Source organism: Lepidochelys kempii, chromosome 20 (genome assembly GCF_965140265.1).
Source record: "Lepidochelys kempii isolate rLepKem1 chromosome 20, rLepKem1.hap2, whole genome shotgun sequence".
In the NCBI taxonomy this organism is placed as follows: domain Eukaryota; kingdom Metazoa; phylum Chordata; order Testudines; family Cheloniidae; genus Lepidochelys; species Lepidochelys kempii.
The window spans coordinates 7,855,766-7,878,258 of NC_133275.1; the positions used below are offsets into that span (position 1 = coordinate 7,855,766).

Below are 22,493 nucleotides of genomic sequence, written 5' to 3' on the forward strand. Positions count from 1 at the left end.
ACCAAAAGTATAACTGGATTCAAAAAAGAACTAGATGAGTTTGTGGAGGATAGATCCATCAATGACTATTAGCCAAGATGGTCAGGGATAGAACCCATGCTTGGGGCAATCCTAAACCTCTGACTGCTAGAAACCAAGAGGGGAAGACTGAGTAGATCACTCCAACTGTCCCATTCTGTACACTTCCCCCTTGGGCTCTGGTACTGGCCACTGTCCAAGACAAGATGCTGAGCTAGATGGATCAGTGGTCTGAGCCAGTATGGCTGTTCTTATGTTCTTTTGTCTCCTCACTGACCTCTCCTTTGATAGCAGGGGACTGCAGGTTGGGACTGAAGCCCACTGGCAGAAGTGGGAGCATAAGATTGGGATAGCAAGGGGCTGGTTGGGACTGAGGGGAACTGGCAGGGCTGGGATAGCCGGGGGCTATAAGGACTGTGGGGCACCAGGAAGCCTGTAACCTTAACAAATGTATTAGTCCTTCGCTTTCATGAGCTCCATATCAAACTACTGGCAGGAGCATACTTACAGCCTAGAGATGGGAGGCAGTTCTTGAGTCCTTCCCCAGCTGGTCCCTAGGACTTGGGGTGGAAAGGGACATCTGGACAGATTGTTCTGTCTGGGTATAAAAGGGCCTCAAACATCAGGCTAAACAGCAGCCAGGTCAGTAACTAGCAACCTGCTCAAGAACCTCCTGGCCCGGCCCTTTCTCTGCAGCAGGCATCACTGTGTAGGGAAGTCCTCAGTGCAACGCGCTGTGCAGATCAGCTCCTGCTTGAGCTGTGCAGCTGGCAACAGGCTGGTGGGAGGGACATGATGCTTCCAGGTGTTGCAACTGTTTCTTTATGGTGCAGGCCAGTCCTCGTGCAGCCTGAGCTCCACTGAACTGCATGGCAGCCTCACAGCTGGCTCTGCTCTGGGGCTGGATTCCCCCTGTCCTCAAGAGTGCCTAGTGGTGCGTGTGCCAGAGGCCAGCATCTAGCTGGGGCTATACCACTCTGTTTCCTCTGCTCACCCTGCAGGGCTCCACTGCAGGACAACACGCTGGTGGTGAATTGACAATGCAGCTGCGGGAGAGCCTGATCTGCGTACCTGTCACCCTGCTGTACTGCTGGGGAACTGAGCCTGTACATGGAACTGCATGGAGGGCATTGGTCATAGGGACAATCCCAGCCCTGCGACCGCACCCAATGGCAGCTGCCTCCCTGGCTGGACTTCAAGGACCGGTAGCAGGAGTGGGGCTATGTGGCCCCCAAGCAGAGACGTGGGTGAGCTCTGTCCACCAAGATGAACCCTGGATCTGCTGAGTCAGCCCTTAGCCTATAACACTGGCTTGGCTCAGTACGTGCTGGCCACGTGGGCTGGAACCTTGGGCCACAGCTTTTATGTAGCACCTTTATTTACCTTCTGGCTTTTACCAGGCTGTGTGATCCTGGGGGGGGCGAAGCGGGGAGGAAAAGGGCTGAGGGACTCCCTTTGTCACTGCCATGGCAGTGCTAACCCTCAGCAGCATCCTCCCCTTTTCCTCCCAGCCTGGGGCCCAGCAGAGACTGCTGAGTTTATGTAGCAGAAGGAGTTCCCCTGATGGAGCCCTTCCTCCCTTAGGCAGGGAAAGCCCAGCGTTGCAGGGGGCTAGGAGAGTTTGGGAAAGATGCTACTCTCCAGACCTTGTTTCTGCTCTTAACACCCCCCTCTCCCAGTTGGGAACTGGTCCCATCCCCAGAGCCTGTGTCCTGGGTACTCTGTCATTCTGCATCTTGCTTTTTCCAGTCTCGGCTCTCTTCTCTGACTGCTGCAGAGATGCCCCGCTGAGGGCATCACTGAGTTACGCTGTGCTGGGTGCTGTCTGCTGGACTCTTGATAGGTTGGCTTTAGTTTTGAAGGTGTTTTTTAAAATGTTTTCAAGCTGCCTCCCCCTCCCGCAACACGCAGTGCCAGGGAGGGGAGGGAATGACGGGGCCCTTCCTGCTGCCTCAAGATGTTTAAAAAAGCCTTTGGGGCCTTTATTTTTTTGTCTACATTTGTTACTTTTAGAAACAGTCTGCTCTCCCCTGTTCCTACTGGAAAACCCTGTGGGAAAGGACAGGTTCTTTCCATGCCAGCAGCAGCATAGCCCCAGGGCCCTTTTCCAGTCACCTTGCCGTTTTAATACTTGCAGTGGGGGAGGTTTAGATTGGATATTAGGAAAAACTTTCTCACTAAGAGGGTGGTGAAACACTGGAATGTGTTACCTAGGGAGGTGGTAGAATCTCCTTCCTTAGAGGTTTTTAAGGTCAGGCTTGACAAAGCCCTGGCTGGGATGATTTAACTGGTAATTGGTCCTGCTTCGAGCAGGGGGTTGGACTAGATGACCTTCTGGGGTCCCTTCCAACCCTGATATTCTATGATTCTATGAAAACCATGTGTTTTTAGGAATCGCTGCAGTGAAGACGCCAGCCTGTCCTGTGCGTTGTTTGCAGCCGGGCACTAGTGTGTGCGCTGAGAGTGGCTGCTGGCTAGCCTCTGTGGACCAAGACCAGTCAGATCCTTTCCCCTAGGCCTAACTCTAACTCCAGGGAATAACTCTGAATCCTCCAGGTCCAGGGCCTGCTGGTTGTTCTAAATTCCTCTCGCATTGCCAGGGTCTCTAGCATCCCCATGAGCAAGCGATGGCAGCAGAACCTGCCTCCCCTGCACACAGCCTCTGCACTCTGGTTTGTGCTGTTACTGGTGAGCACCTGAGCCAGGCAGTGTAACTGCGCCTCCCCAGAGGGCTGGCAAACAAAGGAAAGTGGACCAGGAGACCTCCCCTTCCCCACCCATTCTCTGGAGTGGACTCCTAACAGCTGCAGGTACAAAAACAGGCAGATGGAAAGGCGCGATCTGAAGGAGTGTTGTGTGATGCGCACATAGTTACATGCTACAGTGAAAAGTGGGCTGTGTCTACACTGGGTGTATCTACACATCGGTGAAAGGCTTGTGATGGGGGAGGCAGAGCCTTTCTCTGCAGCTGGAAACATTTCCTGTAGTGGAGGAAGGGCACCAGCTGCAGGGCACTACCCTGCTAAAAATAGCAGTGTAGACAGGGAGGCACAGCTTGGGCAAGTAAAGCTGTGTTGGGTATGAACTCAGTACAAGTATCTTTACCCACCCAAGCCACACCTCATGGTCAACACTATTTATAGCCATGTGAAGGGGGCTACATGCTCCTGAGAGAGGGGGGCAATGTAGACATGCCTTTAATGGTTTTAAGCAGCCTCTGTTCCTTTAAGGCCATGTAGCTAAAAGCACGGTGGGGGAAGATTGTGTCTCTGGTACCCAGCGGGAGCCCCCATAATCTATAACTGGGCACAGGGACCAGATCTCCTTAGGCTCCCCATCTACCTTGCAGCATTGAGCCCCAGGCCCTGGCTGCCTGTTATCGGTGAAGAAAGCCTTGTGCACTGGGCATTCACTGACCCACTGTGTGGAGAATGAGCTATGGGCTGCCCTCCACTCCCAACACCAAATAGAGCTTGTGTCCTATGCAGACTGGGAAGGCCCCCAGGGCTGGGCGTTCTGGAGCCCAGGTGGAGTCCCTGTGAAACAGGGGGTGTGGACAAATTGGCAGCAGCTGTGGACAGACTTGGCAGCATCCTGCCTCCACCTCCTGTGAAATCACAAGCCTGTCCACTCTGAATTCACTTACAGCCTGGAACTCTGCAGGAAAGGGTCTCCAGCAGGGTCAGGGCTGCGGGCTGGCAGCAGCATGAGGAGCATTTAAATCTTCCTCTGGCAGAGCCCCCAACTCAGGAAGCTGGCACCTCTTTGGGCTTTGGAGAGTGTTCACTTTGCGGTTTTGGGGTCAGCATAACCAGCTTTGGAGCTTGCCTGCAGCCCCTCTCCCTGGCCAGGGCTGTCAGTACTGGTGATGTCAGTAGTACCTGCTCATCTGTTGAGGGAGATCCAGATTCGGGCAGGTCCTTGGGCTGCTGAATGCCACTGAGATGAATCCCCATGAAGATGAGTGTGGCTGTGAGCCAGCCCTGGTGATGCTAGTTCAGACTGCGGCTCTCAATGAATTGCGCTTCAATCAGATTGTTGCCCAAACCCTGGTCAGTGCACACTGCAGCAGGCAGCTGGGTTCCTAGAGGCCCCCCTGCCTGATGGCTTCTCCCAGCAGTGCCATTGGTGCATCATCTCAAGTGAATTCCTCCCCCCTTGCTTAATGTGTGGCGCTCTTCCTATTGACTGGCAGGAGGCTGAGTGGCTTGTACATGTTTTGTTTGGCTTGGAGCGTTGCCACCTGTGCTCAACTCCTGTGTCCCAGGACCGCAGCAGCTCTGTGAAAACCCCGTGCTCTGGACCATGGGCGCTAGATCCAGGCTGCACGGTAAGAGGTTCTCAAGTCTGGGGCTCCTTTCCCATGTGCATGCTCTGACCATTGCTGCTCTGTTGAGAGCAGAGTTAAGCTGACAAGAGCACTTTTGAACAGCTCCGCTGGCCCTTCCACTGTAGTGTCTTTTCCCCCTGCTGAAGGGCTTGGTGCACAGCTGGCCTAGACCCTAGTGACTGCTCCCATGATCTGTCTCCTCTGTGGCTGGCAGAGGCCTGTGCTGCTGGAGCTGGCTGAAGGGGCTGTTGATGTTGCTCTGGGTGTGTTGTCTCGTGGGCTGTTGGACAGGATGGGTCAAGGGCATGTTTCATAACACAAGCAGCTGTTCCCCTCTGGAAGCTGGCACGGCGGCAGCTCAGCATTATTAGTGTCCCCTCTCCCTCTTGGAAAACTCCACTGACGACTGGCCTCCTGCAGCTTGTGCTGTCCCTCTGCTGTCTGTCTGCATGGGCCACTGCTGTCAAGGGAGGAAGGGGGCCCTGTCTCTTCTAACAAGCCCCTTGCATTCAGCCCTCTCAGTAGCTCCACGTTGCTGTCTGTCCCTCTCAGTGCAATGGGCTCATGTGCCAAACCCCTTCACCCCACTCTGTGTGGCTAGCACGTGGCCCTGCTAATAGTGCCAGCAGCTGAGCCTGGGTCTGTGTTCCAGACTGTACAGGATGCATCTGTAATAGCCCTGCTCTGGTGCCAGGACTGCTGTGCTGGGGACCAACCGTTGCCACAAGTATCTGCCCTACACTCCCCAGGCACAGGGGCTGTCACTCTGTCTGCATTGCTGCTGGGGTGAGGAGCTTATTACAAGCGTCTTGGCTCTGATGAGTTGGTGCTGGGGAAAAGGAGGCATCTTTCAGTGATCCAGCTACGGAAAATGATCCTGGCTGCTGCCTGCCTCTGTCTGCTCATGCAGCCCTTTCCTCTAGGGGTTATCAGTGCTGCTGAATTGTGACTTTTGCGGAAGCCTTGCAATATTGGGTGTGACATTCTCCCCCCTAACCCCCCCTTGAAACTCCCTGCATCATGTGCTGTCAGGGGACTCTCAGCTTTTGTTTTAAAGAAAGTTTCTAGCCTTCCTGGTTGTGGAGAAAAAGCCTAAAGGCTCAGAGACCAGCATGTTTGTGGAAAAACCCTAAGTCAGAGCCCTCTTGATGTGGGGGGACAGACTGATGATTTTTGAAGGCGGGTGGGTGTGTGTGGCGAGGGAGGAGGCCACACTGGGCTGGGAATGGACCTTTTCATTAGTACATCACTACAAACTATATGAAGCTCCATGCACCTGTTGCTTGGAGTGTCACCTACCATTGACCTTTCACCTGCTTTCCTGGTGATGTGGGACCGGAATGCCGCCTGTGTCACGGGCACGCACAGTCTGAGCAGGCAGCTGGGGGCTGTAGAGCTGCCAGCAGACTATGCCCTAGAGCCAGAGAGGGCTATTTGGCCGCTATTGTAATGCGACTCCTACACCAGCTGCACCCAGTGGCTGAAGCCTTCAGGTGTGCCGAGGTTGCAGTTGCCCATGGACCTCTCTCACTTTTGTTTGTTTGGATTGGGCTGTGAAAGCTAAAGCAGCCCTTGCACTTCTGTTCGTGGCAGTGGGCAGCACTAAGGCTGTGGGATTGGTGTAAATAGTGTGGTGGGATTGTCACTGGCAGTTGATAAAGGCAATCTTGGAGAAGTGGCTGTGTTCTCTGGTGGGTGTGTGCAGCTGCCTTGCTTCTTAAGGGCAAACTGCACCAACTTCGGTGTGTCTGTTTTTTAACCTATAGCACTTTTCCCTTTTCTTCCTCTTCCCCTCCCCTTACATAATATAAAAACGTGGGTGTAGCTACGTAAGTTCTGTGGTGCCCTGAAGCGCTGTGCAGAGGCCAATGGCAGTAACAAAGGATCTGCTGTCTAGGAGATGTTTACAGGCAGCCTTCATCACTGTCTAACTACAGTAAACTGCCCTGTGCAACCCAGCACATGATCACCTATGACTTGCACCCAGTGCAGGCTGTGTCTGAGGCATGAAAAAAGCATCTGTCACCAAAGCGACTTTTGTTTGTGTCCCTCAAACAATAAGAGCCTATTTTAAAAATATCAACTTCTGGATCCCACAAAGCTTGTCTGATAAGGTCCCCTGTCCCTGAGCATGTCAGCTTAGGTGAGTGGAAGCTTGAGGGTTTGTTGAGGGTCCTGTCTCTGGGGGCAGATCATGACCCATTTATGGAGGAAGCCATGGGGCCAAAGCAGCTCCAGACAAGACACCTCCTTGGCAACAAAGTAACATCTACAGCCTGAGGGCCTCTTACTTTCATGGTAGTAACTAAAGAAGAGTTGCGGGTCAGCGGATAATCAGCTGAATATGAGCTCCATGTGTGCTACTCTGGCCAAAAGGACTACTGTAATCCTGAGATGCATAAATAGGGACCTTTTTAAGTAGGAGTAGGCAGGATATGGCACTGGAATTGTGTGTCCAGTTGTGGTGTCTACAGTTTAAGAAGGATGCTGATAAATTGGAGAAGGGAGGAGAAGAACCATGAGAATGATTAAAGGATTCGAGAACATGCTACTGATAGACTCAAGGAGCTCAATCTTAACAGATCAATAAGGGGTGATTTGATTCCAGTCTAAAGTACCTACATAGGGAACAACTATTTAATAAGGAGCTCTTAAGCCTAGCAAACAAAGGTATACCATGCTAAAATGGCTGGAAATTGAAGTTAAATTCAGGCAGCTTATAAAGTAATTTTTTTTACAGTGACAGTAATTAATCATTGGAACAACTTACCAAGGGTTGTGGCGGAGTCTCCATCACTGGCAGTTGTTAAATCAAGGTTGGATGTTTTTCTTAAAGAGTTCCTGTAGGAATTTTTTTGGACATGTTCTTGGCTACTGCTCAGGACCTGCTACTGCCTGGTCCAGGGGTTGCAAATTAGGAGGGGTGGGGTTTTGGGTTGAAAACACTCATGATTTGCTTATTCCTTGCTTGGGGGTACAGAGCACAGACATGAGCCCCAGGTGATACCAGAGTGGCCCTTTTGATTTTTTCATTGGCTTCTTCCTTGCTTATTTGCAATGACTTGGCTGCCCATGCACCTGTCACCAGTCCAGGGATGGTTGCGAATTAGGAGGGGTGTGGCTTTCGGCTGAAAACACTCACTATTTGCTTCTTCCTTGCTAATGTGCAATTGATTTATTTGATGATTGAGGGGTGCTGTTTCATTTTGTGGGCGAGTATGTGAAAAGGGAGGAGAGACTTGGGGGTACAGAGCACAGACAAGTGCTCATGGTGATACCCGAATGGCGAATTAGGAGGGATGCGGCTTTCTGAAAAATCAATATAGCGCTATGAAATGTTGATTGTTATGACCACTCAAAATGTACATTTTTATTTATTACTTAATGTCAATATTTTAATCCAGTCACTGGTTTGAACATTTTTTGCTTTTGTGAGTCATATTTTCTCAAATTTTTACTGTAGCTGTATATAAAAATACATATTTCATTTAACTGGTCTATCAATAGCAACCATTCACCCCATTCTAATTTTTTGGTGCTTAAAGATATTTTTGATATATAGTCACCATTACAGAACCAAACCTGTGAGATGTCCCACTTTAGGGGTATTAAGAGAAGTCTGCTACGTAACATAATTCCACTCTTCCTGTTATTTTCACATGCACCTTATGAGTCCATAGTACATGGGAGAAAGTTATTACCTGACTTCTTCATTAGAATAATTGCTGTTTGTCTTCTAAACATCGTATTAGCCTCTTGTGGTGTTTCTACCGTACCGATGTCTTTCTGCTGCAAATACATTTCTGCAAACTAACAACGCTTCTATTTAGGAAAAAAACATCATAATTACCAGAGATGAAAGTGGGCTGGTCCAGCATACCGGTAAGAACTGGCCACCGGTCCAGCCCGTACACAGCTGATGTTACAGTGCTGCTGTGGCAGCGCTTTATGCTTTAATGTGTCTGCCCCCTTTACCTCCCCCTGCATCAATGGCCCTGCCATAGGGTCTGGCAGCACTTTTGGATGCTATCAGCAGGGCCGCTGACAGTGGGGGAGCAAAGGGGGCTGCCCTGGGTTCCGGCGACTTACAAGGGCCTGGTGCTCCTAGCCGCCGCCGCAGCTGTCAGGAAGGGCTGGTGGGGGGAATCTGGCCCCCACACCTTCTGCCAGAGACCCCACCCCTTCTGGGGGCCACGAGCCCAGCCCACACACCTTGGCAAGGACACCGGTGCAGTGCAGTGTAATCTCCGGCGTTTACTTTCAACCCAGATAATTACACATAAATAACAAATGGTTATGGCAATTTGGTATTCAATACCTTTAATCTGAGTGGTCCGCAGTTGTGGCCATCACTTTGTCTGGTATGCTGAACAATTTTACTCTTCCAGTCAGATGAGGATTTGCTAGTTAATAGTTTTGATGAAGTATCTGAAATTTTTAGAGTACATTAGCAGATTGCATAAATGAGCTTTTCTTCCCCCACCCCCTGGTTTCTAGACATAAATACAAATCCACTCTATTTAATTAATTATTGCAGTGACTTACTGCTCGTGTGTGTATATGTGTAAGGTAGAATCATAGAATATCAAGGTTGGAAGGGGCCTCAGGAGGTCATCTAGTCCCACCCCCTGCTCAAAGCAGGACCAATTCCCAATTTTTTCCCCAGATCCCTAAATGGCCCCCTTACGAATTGAACTCACAACCCTGGGTTTAGCAGGCTAATGCTCAAACCACTGAGCTATCCCCCTAGCTTTTATATTATTGTCTCACTCTTACACCATGTATCACCTGATTTGCTTTGCTGGCTAGATTGTCGGGCTCAACGGGTAGTGATCAATGGCTTCATGTCTAGTTGGCAGCCGGTATCAAGTGGTCGGTCCTGTGTCCGGTTTTGTTCAATATCTTCATTAATGATCTGGAGGATGGTGTGGATTGCACCCTCAGCAAGTTTGCAGATGACACTAAACTGGGAGGAGAGGTAGATACGCTGGAGGGTAGGGATAGGATACAGAGGGGCCTAGACAAATTAGAGGATTGGGCCAAAAGAAATTTGATGAGGTTCAACAAGGACAAGTGCAGAGTCCTGCACTTAGGATGGAAGAATCCCATGCACTGCAAGAGACAAGGGACCGAACGGCTAGGCAGCAGTTCTTCAGAAAAGGACCTAGGGGTTACAGTGGACAAGAAGCTGGATACGAGTCAACAGTGTGCTGCTGTTGCCAAGAAGGCCAATGGCATTTTGGGATGTATAAGTAGGGCTCTTGCCAGCAGATCGAAGGACGTGATCGTTCCCCTCTATTCGACATTGGTGAGGCCTCATCTGGAGTACTGTGTCCAGATTTGTGCCCCACACTACAAGAAGAATGTGAAAAAATTGGAAAGTGTCCAGCAGAAGGCAACAAAAATGGTTGGGGGACTGGAACACATGACTTATGAGGAGAGGCTGAGGGAACTGGGATTGTTTAGTCTGCAGAGGAGAAGAATGAGGGGGGATTTGATAGCTGCTTTCAACTACCTGAAAGGGAGTTCCAAAGAGGATGGATCTAGACTGCTCTCAGTGGTAGCAGATGACAGAACAAGGAGTAATGGTCTCAAGTTGCAGTGGGGAAGGTTTAAGGCTGGATATTAGGAAAAACTTTTTCACTAGGAGGGTGGTGAAACACTGGAATGTGTTACCTAGAGAGGTGGTGGAATCTCCTTCCTTAGAAGTTTTTAAGGTCAGGCTTGACAAAGCCCTGGCTGGGATGATTTAGTTGGGTATTGGTCCTGCTTTGAGCATGGTGTTGGATTAGATGACCTCCTGAGGTCCCTTCCAACCCTGATATTCTATTCTATGATTCTATGAACACCGTCCCCAACATGAAAGGATATTTCCCCATATTTAGAAGTCTTTCTTTTAGCATAATGTCTGTTGTTCTTGTGCTTTGGAAATGTTACTTAGAGCCAGTGCACTGTCAGCATCATGTCTCAATTTCATATTTATGCTGTACTCTTTGCAGAAATCTTCCCCAAATGTATTCATATCTGGGATCTTTGTAAACAAATGGAGAAGGGGTTGTATTTGTAAAATGAAGACACACTGAATGCCATGTGTACATGAAAGGTGCCGGTAATAACATGCTTATTATGTGTAATTCTCTGAGACTTCTTCTGGAAACACTGGGTCATCACAAAACATTAGTCGAAAGGGTGACATTTTTGTTGTGGCATGTACTTTTAGTTCGCAAAGAAAACACAGTGGGCTCAGGTAATTCATCCCAATTACTCCCATTGTCATCAACCATCTTCCGCAATGCTCGAACAAATGCTTATTGATTTGTTTGTTTAAAAAAAAAAAAAGTACGGTCTTCACTGAAACAGATTTTCATTAAGTATTATACCTTTTTGAATTATGTATAAAGACCTCTAGCATAACACATTGCTTTTGAAGATTTTTTTTTTAGTGAATTGCATCTTCTGGCATAGCACACTCTATGTGCCATTAGTACTCTAATATTCCTAAAAAGGAAAAGGAGTACTTGTGGCACCTTAGAGACTAACCAATTTATTTGAGCATGAGCTTTCGTGAGCTACAGCTCACTTCATCGGATGCATACCGTGGAAACTGCAGCAGACTTTATATACACACAGAGATCATAAAACAATGTCGTCTACAGCCAAGCCTTGCGATACAACCGCATTTGCTCTAACCCCTCAGACAGAGACAAACACCTGCAAGATCTCTGTCAAGCTTTCTTACAACTACAATACCCACCTGCGGAAGTGAAGAAACAGATTGATAGAGCCAGAAGAGTTCCCAGAAGTTAGCTACTACAGGACAGGCCTAACAAAGAAAATAACAGAACGCCACTAGCCATCACCTTCAGCCCCCAACTAAAACCCCTCCAACGCATTATTAAGGATCTACAACCTATCCTAAAGGATGACCCAACACTCTCACAAATCTTGGGAGACAGGCCAGTCCTTGCCTACAGACAGCCCCACAACCTGAAGCAAAGACTCACCAACAACCACATACCACACAACAGAACCACTAACCCAGGAACTTATCCTTGCAACAAAGCCCGTTGCCAACTGTGCCCACATATCTATTCAGGGGACACAATCACAGGGCCTAATAACATCAGCCACACTATCAGAGGCTCGTTCACCTGCACATCCACCAATGTGATATATGCCATCATGTGCCAGCAATGCCCCTCTGCCATTTACATTGGTCAAATTGGACAGTCTCTACGTAAAAGAATAAATGGACACAAATCAGATGTCAAGAATTAGAACATTCATAAACCAGTCGGAGAACACTTCAATCTCTCTGGTCACGCAATCACAGACATGAAGGTCGCTATCTTAAAACAAAAAAACTTCAAAACCAGACTCCAGCGAGAAACTGCTGAATTGGAATTCATTTGCAAATTGGATACTATTAATTTAGGCTTAAATAGAGACTGGGAGTGGCTAAGTCATTCTGCAAGGTAGCCTATTTCCCCTTGTTTTTTCCTACCCCCCCCCCCCCAGACATTCTGGTTAAACTTGGATTTAAACTTGGAGAGTGGTCAGTTTGGATGAGCTATTGCCAGCAGGAGAGTGAGTTTGTGTGTGTGTGTCCCGGGGGGGGGGGGGGAAGATGAGGGGGGGGTGAGAGAGCCTGGATTTGTGCTGGACATGGCCCACCTTGATTACCATGCACATTGTAGGGAGAGTGGTCACTTTGGATGAGCTATTACCAGCAGGAGAGTGAGTTTGGGGGGGGGGGGGGGGGGATGGAGGGTGAGAAAACCTGGATTTGTGCTGGAAATGGCCCAACTTGATGATCACTTTAGATAAGCTATTACCAGCAGGACAGTGGGGTGGGAGGAGGTATTGTTCTATGATCTCTGTGTGTATATAAAGTCTGCTGCAGTTTCCACGGTATGCATCCGATGAAGTGAGCTGTAGCTCACGAAAGCTCATGCTCAAATAAATTGGTTAGTCTCTAAGGTGCCACAAGTACTCCAGTGCAAAGGGCATTAGAGGTAATTGCTGCACTATGCTGTGGCACTTGTATTCATTGCGCTCGTTTCCAAATCAAGGCCTCGTTGTATAGCCCAAACAACCGTGAATAATGATAAACGATAATGTCTGATTCCAAAATTCACCTTTGTGCTTTTCAAGGTGGTATCCAGATTTAATTTCTTTCCCTCTTTCTGAGAAGTCAAACATGGTGCAACCTATTTTGGATGGAACAATATGATGACATGAACATTTCGTTATGGAAATAGTATTGCACAAGAACAACGTTCACATTTGCACACCAAATATATTTTTATATTTTTTATACATTTAGAACTTGTATTTCAATTGTAAATAGCATTCTTCAGGATTTAGTTTCATTAATTTACATACCCAATTGGCAAGATCTTTTGTCATCCCTGGCCAATAGTATTTTGATGTCAGAATATTCCTAGATGTCCACCCAATGCACTGCCATGATACATTTCGAAGAGTTGCAGGGCTTCTTTCATGGTCTGCACGACGACAACCTTTTCTTCCTTTTGCCGAATGGAACAATGTCCCCTCTGTTGATTATAGAAGATAGAGCATGGAGGATGATCAAGGTTTCTCAGGGCCATGGGCCAGAGCAATTGCTGGGACCCTACCCACCTTGTCCACTTCCTGCACCACCCATGGCCCTATCCCTTTCAGCCTCTTCCCCAGGATCTCAGCCATATTCCACCTAGGCTCCCCACCATTCCGCCTCCCCCACAACTCCTTTGCTCATTTCCTAACCACCAGCCTCTCCCACATAGCCCCAGGACCGGAGAAGCTCTGTCTCTGTGTCATGACCCCGGGGTTGTACCAGGGAGTGAGGGCTCCTCCAGTCCCAGGGCTCCAGCGGGGATTCAGGTGCTGCGCTTCTTTACGGGACCAGGAGTGGGGTGCTGTGGATTATCCTGCCCCACCTGGCACTTCTGCTGGAGAAGGGGTTGGGCATCGGGGCTTCCCCTGCTACCCCATGGCTTCTGCCAGGGCTGGGGTGGGGGCGATGTGGGAGGCCCTCCCTTGCCCCACTCACTGGGTGGAAGCTGGGGGCCCCCCCTTGACCTTGGCCCCTCAGCCTGGGCTCTGTAGTCACAGTGACTAATCCGCCACTGAGGGAGACATGATGATGAAATCAAGTGTTGCACTTAAGCTATGATCAGCTATTCGCAAAGCCATTCATTAATTATAAGGCATATGCATATTAAAGACATCTATATACACTATGGTTCGTAATGCTTTGAGTACAAGGGAGGAATTTCACTGTGTGGTTAGAACTAGCTGTTCTGTTTTGTTTTTTTAATTATAAATGATTGCTTAGTAAATATATAGTGATTGTTGTTGGTGCGTGCAGCAGAATGGATAACATACTTAAGAAATGAAGCAAAGTCATAGGGCTTTTTGATAAAATGATACTCATTTCTCGTGTAACTGCACAATGTGTTTGTTGCACCATCCGCATAGATAACAGAGGAGATTTTCTGGAATATTTGAATAAAACTCGAGAGGCCGGTCCCATTGAAGGTAAGGTTAACACTCCAAATAATCCCAGTGTTGGGACACCAGGACCATCATTTACAGTCTGAAGTTTCCAGTGTAATGTGTCAGTATTATCTGAAAAAAGTATTCCTTGCCTTCCAAAAAAAAGTTGACAGCAAATCGATGCAGGTTCAGTCTGCTTGCTTTATTGATTCCTTCAGGATATGGGCTGCTCCTTAGATATGCCAAAACATTTGCAATTTTTTCCTAAAAAGATTTCCCTGAGAATTGTGTACAAGAGAAAACAGTTACTTAAGTGGAAATAGGGAATCATCACACTCACTCTCTCTCTCTCTCTCTCTCTCTCTCTCTAGCAGAGCAAGTCTGAGTGGACTGGGTCAGTCAGCACCCTCCAGCTGATCCCCTTATATGCCGCTGTAGTCAATGGACTGACTGAAGCAGCATTCTCAAGCTGAACCCCTTATCTGCCCGGGCCCGGTCTCAAGAGGCTGGGTCGAGCAGCACTTTCACCCCCCTCCCCATATGCCATAGGTTTAACACGTCCCTATCCCACTTTCACGTCACAATTGTACTGCCAGTAACCCACTTGATGAGCAAACCCCACAGTATTTTTGGGTGCTACAGGGATCTGTAGCTTAGGTGAAAGAAGCATTGCTGCAGAGTTAAATGGTGAAGATACAAACACAAGAGTAAAGCTGAGAGAGAGAGAGTGTCAACCAGCTTAAAAGTTATTTATTGAATCATAGTGATAACTACTCAAGGAGGGCTAAACAAAATAACAGTTACATTATTAAAGGTTAATACCTGAGGTAGAAAAGGAAACAGAGAGAGAGGGAGGGATCTCACCCACTCCAGGAAGCTTGAAGTCATCAGGGGTCCCAGATGACAGTGGTAGCTCAGGGTCTTGGATCTGTCAGGAGCAGATGAAATCGCAGTGTATCTGAGGCAGAGTTTGGTCTGTGCATCAGAACACTTACTGGGGTATGAGTAGTGGTTTTTGTAGAGAAAATACAATGATTGAAGGGAGGACACTAGATTTGTTTATGGGTAAACTGATGACTCAAGCATTTTCTTTAGGCTAGACGAGAGGAGCTGATCACTCCTAGCTATGGCTGATGTTCCTTCAGGAAGCTCACAACGAAATTGGGCTGCTTCAGTATTTTGGACATCAGTCAAGGATTCCTTACTAGAATTGGTCTGATAACTGCTGAGCTGCGTGTGTGCAGGCATAGGTTCATTAACATTTGGGGCACAGATCTCCCATGATGCAGTTGTTCCCTGCTTTTTTGGTCCCAGAGTTCAGTGCCGTTCTCTGTTCCCCATTCTGTATGCTAATGAGATGTCTCCTTTCCCTATCTTTCATGCAGATGAGGCTAGGGGAGTGGCCTCTGTTCTACATTCTGTATACTAATGAAGATGGCTCTGTACCCTTGTCATGAGGGGTCTAGGTGTGTGTCACACCACCATTCACTGATAGGTATCATCTGTGACTGCAGAGATGTTAACAGGGCATTGAGCATGAAATGATCTTTAACAATATGTTGTGACTACTTACATTAAAGAAATCCATTCTACCTTGGTTTTGTAGAGAGCCCTTTGATTGACCAATAAGAATCTGGTGTTGCAGGTCCCCATAGTGCAATTATATTTGATTCTCCATTCTCAGTGCAGCTTTTATTTTGGTGAGTTTTGCACACAGATGCAGAAATGTGGACTTGTGCATCCAAAAGTTCTGCAGCCACTGCTCATGAGCCCAAGCCGTCATTTTTGCAGAAGATTTCTGCCCTTGGGAAGGATGTAAGATGACACAAGATAATACACTTACTAAATATTTGTGAATCAGCTTCTACACAGAAGCAATGACATGTGAACATGGGACACTAAGGGTTGGATTCACAGGCAAGATATATGCATATCAAGATATATGCAATAACAACTACTTACTTAAATTTTTTTTATTAGCATAAGCTATTAGAATAAAAAATAAACAGCACAATGACATGCACTGATCAGTGATGATACAGATAAATGACGAAGTGTTAAGAGTAATAAGAGTAATAGAAATAACATTTTTAAAGGAGCAAAGCTATAATTAAAATGGATTACAAGGAAGAGAGCGCAGTTCAGGGAATCACAGCAGCTGATAAGACAAATTTGTGAACTCTTATGAGACTTCACATAGACGAATAGTTATAAGAGAGGTTTCAGAGTAGCAGCCGTGTTAGTCTGTATTCGCGAAAAGAAAAGGAGGACTTGTGACACCTTAGAGACTAACCAATTTATTTGAGCATAAGCTTTTGTGAGCTACAGCTCAATTCATTGAAGTGAGCTGTAGCTCACGAAAGTTTATGCTCAAATAAATTGGTTAGTCTCTAAGGTGCCATAAGTCCTCCTTTTCTAGTTATAAGAGACTCTTTTAAATACTCAAAATGTGTGACGCAGAGTTTGAGGGAAAACGTAGGGAAATTATTTCACTGCATCAAGTCTCCTGTAGCAGTAAAGTAGCACCAGGTTTTTATATTTTTTGGTGGTGTCCAGAAAAGGTGCAAGGGAGTTTTGCTATGGGAGGGGTCTGGGGTCAGTACCGTGTTTACAATGGTGCCGTGGCAACAGGCCCACTCTGGGAAGTTGCCCATTACAGACCCCTCTTACCCATCCACACAGCCGGTTCTGGCCCCTCGCCTGGGGCAGTCCAGCACACAGGCCTTGCTGTGTGAGCCTCTCTCAGCCAGCAGGTTTCACTCGCCTGTTGGTGGCTCATCACCCAGCAGCTGGGGTCCACCATGCAGGCTGGGCAGGGCTGCTGGCCCCGGTGCCAATGGGTGTGGCTGGGCTGGGTGGGATCTCTGGAGTCAGGTCCCTAGGATCTGCCATGTTTCTTAGCACTGCTCCAGCTCTGAGCTGTCTCCGCTGCCTGGGATCTGTGGGGCCCCACCTGCCTCCCTCGGGGCAGAGCCACCTGGGACTGGTGCAGAGACCGGGCCAGTCTCAGCCAGTCACAGGGGACAGTGCAGGGGAGCTCAGGTGGGTCCTGCCAGGCATGTGGGTCCTGAGGGAGCCTGGCCCAGGCAGGCTCTGCTCCTGCTCCAGCTTGGCTGATTGCAGTACTCCCAAGGGGCTGGAGTTATCCTGCCCCAGGACCAGCCCTGGATGCGCTGCCGGCTCAGCCTGGCAGACACAGTCACCTCCCGTCAGGGCCAGCTATTGTGGACAGGGGTCAGGGCATAGGAGAGTAGGGTCTCTAAAGGGTCGGGGGGGGGTGCTGGGCAGTGAGGGGGTGGGGAGATCTGTGTGTGTTGGGCCGTGAAGTGGGGGAGATCTGTGTGTGTCAAGGCACTGGGAAGTGGGGGGGGGGGTCTGTGCAGGGCATTGTGCAGTTATGGCGGTGGGGCTGTGGGGGGCACTGAGCAGTGAGGGGATCTGGGGGGGGACTCTGGGCGGGAAGGTGCATGGCACTGTGCAGTTGTGGGATGGCTGTGGGGGGTGTTTGGGTAGGGGCGCACTGGGCAGTGAGAGGATCTCTGAGGGGGTTCTGGGCAGGTGGAGGTGTGCTAGGCATCATGGTCTGTGGGAGGGCACCGGGCATAGGCATTTGTGGGGGTCTCTGGGCAGCGTGGCACTGTGCGTAGGGGGTCCGAGCCGCGCTAGGCAGGGGGTAGCACGGTGTGGCGTGGGCCCACCCACAAGGGGAAGAAGCATGGTGGCAACGCAGAGCCCAGCAGGCCAGTGTCCGTCCGGCAGCTGTCGGTTTGTAAACAGTGCCCTTGTACTGGGCTGGGTGGAGGGGGGCCGTCCCTGCCGTGCCATGACCCACCTCCCATTGCTCCCGGCCCCCCCCCCCCGCCCCATGTCCCCTTAGCCCCCATGGGGGCCCACAAATAGGTTCAGCACCAGGCCCACAAAAGGGCAAGGTGGCTGTGCCCGGGGTGCAGGATCTGGGACAGCGGTTGGGTACCGGCTATGGGGAGTTTGGGTGAGGGGTGCAGGCTCTGACCTGGGGCAGGGGGCTGGGGCACAGGAGGGGGTGTGGGCTCTGGGGGGGGGTGTCTGTACAATATTTCATAGCATTAAGCCTCCTGGCTGTAGCAGTAACGTGGACCCCTCCCGCCGCTACCCACAGCAGCTTGATCCGCCAGAGGGCGGCAACGCGCGGGGGAGTGAGGGCAGAGAGAGGGCACCGGCACCAGGGACGGGTACTGCGCATGCTCCGTTCGGGCGAGCATGCTCCGTGCCCCCGAAGGCGGGCGCTGGGCGGGGGCAGCGTTTGGTGTCGCACCGGGCTGCAGGCTGCGGCGGGGCCGCGGAGGTAGGGGCGGGGGCGGGGGCTGAGTGCGCGATCCCGAGGGAGCCGCTCCTAGGGCCCGCGGGGGGCGGCTGCACGCGCGGGCAGGGGGCAACCCCTGGGGTGGGAAAAGGGACCATGGGGGGCTAGCGGCGTGGACGGGGGAAGTGTGCGGGGTCGGTGAGTGGCCGTGCGGGAGGGGCTGTGGGGGGGCCGGGGCGGGGTGTGTGTGGGGGGGGGGGCTCAGGGTGGGGTTGGTGAGTGGTCGTGCGGAAGGGGGTGTGTGCGGCGCCAGGGGAGGGTGTGTGGGGGGCAGGGGAGGGGCTGGGGTGTGGCCAGGGTGGGGTGTGTGTGGGAGGGGCTGCGTGTGGGGCCAGGGCGGAGTGTGTGGGGGGGAGGGGCTGTGTGCGGGGCCGGGGCGCGGTGGGTGTGTGGGGCTGGGGAGGGGCTGTGTGCGGGGCCGGGGCGCGGTGGGTGTGTGGGGCTGGGGAGGGGCTGTGTGTGGGGGTGGGGTGGGTGTGGCTGGGCTGTGGTGGGTGTGTGCGGGGGGAGGGGCTGTGGTGGGCTCAGGGTGGGGTCGGTGAGTGGCTGTGCAGGAGGGCCTGTGGTGGGGCCAAGGCAGGGTGTGGGTGTGCGGGGAGGGGCTGTGGTGGGGCCGGGGTGCGGTGGGTGTGGGGGGGGAGGGGCTGTGGTGGGTATGTGGCTGGCAGCGCAGGCAGGCGCAGTGCATAGGGTGGGTGCATGAGCAAGCGGAGGGGCTGTGGGGGGGCCGGGAGGGGCTGTGGGGGGGCCGGGGTGGGGTGGGTATGTGGCTGGCAGCGCAGGCGGGGGCAATGTGTAGGGTGAGTGTCCGGGGGAGGGGCTGTGGTGGGGTCAGGGCGGGGTGTGTGTGTGGGGGGAGGGGTTGTGGTGGGGGGGTGGGCGGGGTAGGTATGTGGTTGGCAGTGCGTGGGGTGAGTGTCTGGGCATGGGAGAAGGGCAGTTCATGGGGTGTGGTGCTAGGTATTGGGGTAGAGGGATGGTGTGCGGGAGTATGTTGTTGCCTAGGGTGTTGTCGCAGATAGTGGGGGGTTGGCGGGGATAGGTGTGTGGGGAGGATGTCACTCCCCGCGCGTACTGGTTAGCAATAAGGGTTGGAGACAATGCGTCACTGGCAGGGTGTAGATGTAACTAGTTTGTTGGGGGCCAGTGTGGGAGTTATTACTGCCTGACTGGCTAGCAGTGTGTCTGGTTGGAGGGCTTATTGGGCTGAGTAGTGTGTGTGCATGTGGGGGGTGATAAGCAGATGTTTTGTCTGGGTCCATAGGGCTGGGTCACTGGCTCTGGGTGGGAGGCCAGGGTGCCTGCTTGTGCAATGAGGCCGTGGCTTACTGGGAGAGCTGGTGTTTTGTGTTCCTGATGTCACTGGCTGGTTTGGGCGCAGTGAGGCTGGGTGTCTGGTGGTGGGCCCATTGATGGGGTTGGTTGGCAGCTAGTGTTTGCTGGGCAGTGGCCTGGGACATTGGGAGTGGCTGGCTCAGAGCAGGCAGTAGTGATGAATAGTTTTGTTGGGGCAGTACTAGGGGGCAGCCAGGAGGGGATAGGTCACCAGTTGTCGCTGCGTAGCTGCTGAGGCTACTTACAGGGGGTGGTGGGCTCTGCTTGGTTCTGGGGGAGCAAGTGCTAGGTGCTTCAGAGAGGCGCTGGGGGAGCGGGTGGCGCTGGGCAGGTGGGGGAGGCGCTGGGCGGGGCAGCTCAGGAATTGGGCTATGGTGGAACTTGGTGTGGCTGGCACTGCGCCTGCCTGGCTCTGGCACAGCAGCAGGAGTCCGGGGTCTCTGGCTCCCAGATGCCATTGGCTCAGCACATGGCATGTATAGGGCGTGTGCTGCCACGCAGGATGGACCCATCTCTCTCTCCCCCATGACCCATCTTCTCTGGGCTGCTGCTCTTATTAGCCATGTAGCAGAACGCTCCCCAAGCCCCGCCTTGGGGCCTGCAGGCCCAGCTCAGTATGAGTGTCAAACAGCTCCAGGGCACTGATACATCCCCCTCTGCAAGGATTCTTTCCTAGGCTCCGTGACCCACTCTCAACAGTGAGTAACTCATCGTCTGCCTCCTGTTGAGTTCTGGCAGCAGGATAGGGGCCCTGCTAAGCTGGGCACAGGCCAGAGAGTTGATTTCCAGGGGTGACCACTTCTGTTCCCTCATCCTTGCACCAGTGCTCACTGTCACAGGGCAGTGTGATTGACAGCTCCTCTCATCCCAGGAGGAGCCAGCTGGTACATGTAGAGGGTGAGGGGATCCATCCTTGAGTGAACATGGGGGTGACTCATCATCAGCCCAACCGTGTCTGGGAGGGATGAGCTGTGTTGATCCGTGAGGCTGTTACTCTCCAAAGCGCCCTCCGGGCCTGTAGCTGGACACTGGCTCTGTGAGCTTGCAGGCAGCTGACATTGGTGCTGCCCTTCTAGCCCTTAGTGACACAGTGGGCCTGGCTAGTGGCTCTGAGAGTGAAGGAGTGGTCTGGCCAGTTGGAAACTGGTCCATGAGCTCTCTGTGCTTCTCTGAGCCATGTGGCTACTGATCATCGTCAGCTCCCAAACATGCCAGCATGACCCCCGGTCTGAGTCCTGTAGGTCTAGGAGAGCGCCAAGTCCCTGCTGTGCCCAGTGATTCTGCTACAGAGAACGATGACCCCCGGCCCTCTCAATGCAGCTCTCCCCTCTCCTTCCCGGGAGCTGACCCTTTAAGCGTGCTTCTCTGGATTTGTATTAGGTGTGTTTTGTAGATTGGCCTCTCTGTGCCTCAGTTTCACAAATGACTCTCCCAGAGTCACAGAGGGAGTTGGTGGCAGAGCTGAGCATGAAAACCTGGAGTCCTGGCCCCCTGCCCACCAGGCGATCGTGCTCCGCATCTCCCGGTGTCTCATCTGGTTTGACCTACATGGTTCCAATGAAGGCCTGGCTCTTCACCTGCCTTTGTAGGGGCAGTGTGCATGAAAGGCCAGGATTCCCTGAGCCTAGGAGGTGCAGCTGTTACCCTGAGTAATGGTGGAGCAGAAGGGGATTGAAGGCCAGAGCCTGAGAGGTGAGAGTCGAGAGGCTGCTCCCCTGTGTCCACTGCTAACTCTCCCCCTTGAGCGTGTTGCTTTGGGCCAGGTCTGGCAGAGTTGCAGCCAGTTCTGCACTCTGCAAGGGCTGGGCGAGCGACGGGTGTGTGATGCGATGAAAACCCTCCTCTAAGCTGACAGTGCCCAGGAGACAGGCTCTGCAGCACCAACTGACTCCCGGGAGACCTCAGCTGAGTTGCTCCCCTCTGTCACATGGGGCCAGTCATCCCCCCAGGAGGGGCACTGGGGCTGAGTAACTGGTTTGCGGTGGGCGTGGCGTCTCTGATGAAAGGCCGAGTATTAATAACAGGTGCCCACCATACCGGCGAGCTGCCTGAATGCCAGCGTCACGAGAGTGCTGCTGCTGAGCTCTGCTGTGGGTCCAGGGCCAGGAAACGTGCTCGGGAACGGGCACTCGTGCAGCCCGCGGAGCTAACCTAGGGGCGGCTGTGTGTGAGGAGCCCAGCTTGGCTGTGCCTGGCCCCCTGTGTCCTAGTGCATGGGCAGCAATGCGGACGCACTGACGGCCAGGCGAGAGCAGAGCCTGGGTATTCGGGCTGCTGCTCACAGCTGGTGTGGACATGCTGCCTCCTTTGCTGTGGGAGAGACATGCCTGGCACTTCCCATGCCAGACGCCCTGCGCAGCTCTCAGCAGGAGCCCGGCCTTTACACCCTGCTGCAGCTGCATTTCCCGCTCCTGCTGTAAGGTCAGATGCTGGTTCCTGATGGGGAGCATCCGGCAGTGCCTGTTCTGCTGGTGCCAGTCACCAGGGCAAAGTGTACTTGGCAACGAATTGAAAAGAGAAAATGGCAGAATGGATGCCAAGCTGGATACCAGTGCTTCTGGGAATGCCAGCCTGGGCCCCCAACTCCAGCTAAGGAGGGTGGCAGATCTCCTGCCTTCAGAAGCCTGTCTGTGGCCAACTCCGCCTTCTGTCTGAACAGCGGCATGCAATGCTGTCAGCCCCTCTGGGGGTGCAGTCAGCGTCCATCTCACAGTTGTCTTGTGGCTGATCTGCCCAGCGTGGGGGCTGCTGCATTGGGGTGTTGAGTTCCCTCCTTTGCCCGGCACCAGCTCTCACTAAGGTTGTTGGCCTTCTGGAGCATCCTCCTTTGTATCTAGCTTGCAGCCGAAGACACAAACCTTGTGCACAGGAGCAAGTTGACACCTCACTGCCTCCCACCGGGCATTGCCATCCTGTGCAGGGGTGAGGTCACTCCCTGAGCAGTTCTCCTCACAGGTCGCTGCTCTC

At 51.9% G+C, this 22,493-nt stretch overlaps 2 protein-coding genes across 18 annotated transcripts in view; both read left to right on the forward strand.

Annotated features, from left to right (window-relative positions):
- LOC140900630 (mucolipin-1-like) overlaps positions 1 to 10,670 on the forward strand; it is a 34,216-nt gene extending 23,546 nt beyond the window's left edge. The window contains exon 13 of one of the 2 annotated variants that reach the window (XM_073318169.1): positions 1,020 to 10,670. In XM_073318169.1, the coding sequence (XP_073174270.1) occupies positions 1,020 to 1,304 (285 nt within the window). In that variant the 3' untranslated portion in view covers positions 1,305 to 10,670. The remainder of the gene's footprint in view (positions 1 to 1,019) is intronic. The other variant, XM_073318170.1, reaches the window with a different exon arrangement.
- The window catches only part of LOC140900627 (patatin-like phospholipase domain-containing protein 6), a 73,505-nt gene continuing 52,189 nt past the window's right edge, over positions 1,178 to 22,493 (forward strand). For 14 of the 16 annotated variants that reach the window (XM_073318147.1, XM_073318156.1, XM_073318150.1 and 11 more), the window contains exon 1: positions 18,104 to 18,173. The gene's annotated coding sequence lies outside the window, so the exon portion shown is untranslated. Of the gene's footprint in view, positions 1,266 to 1,317; positions 1,339 to 18,103; positions 18,174 to 22,493 lie in introns of those variants that run through there. The other 2 variants (XM_073318148.1, XM_073318149.1) reach the window with 2 other exon arrangements.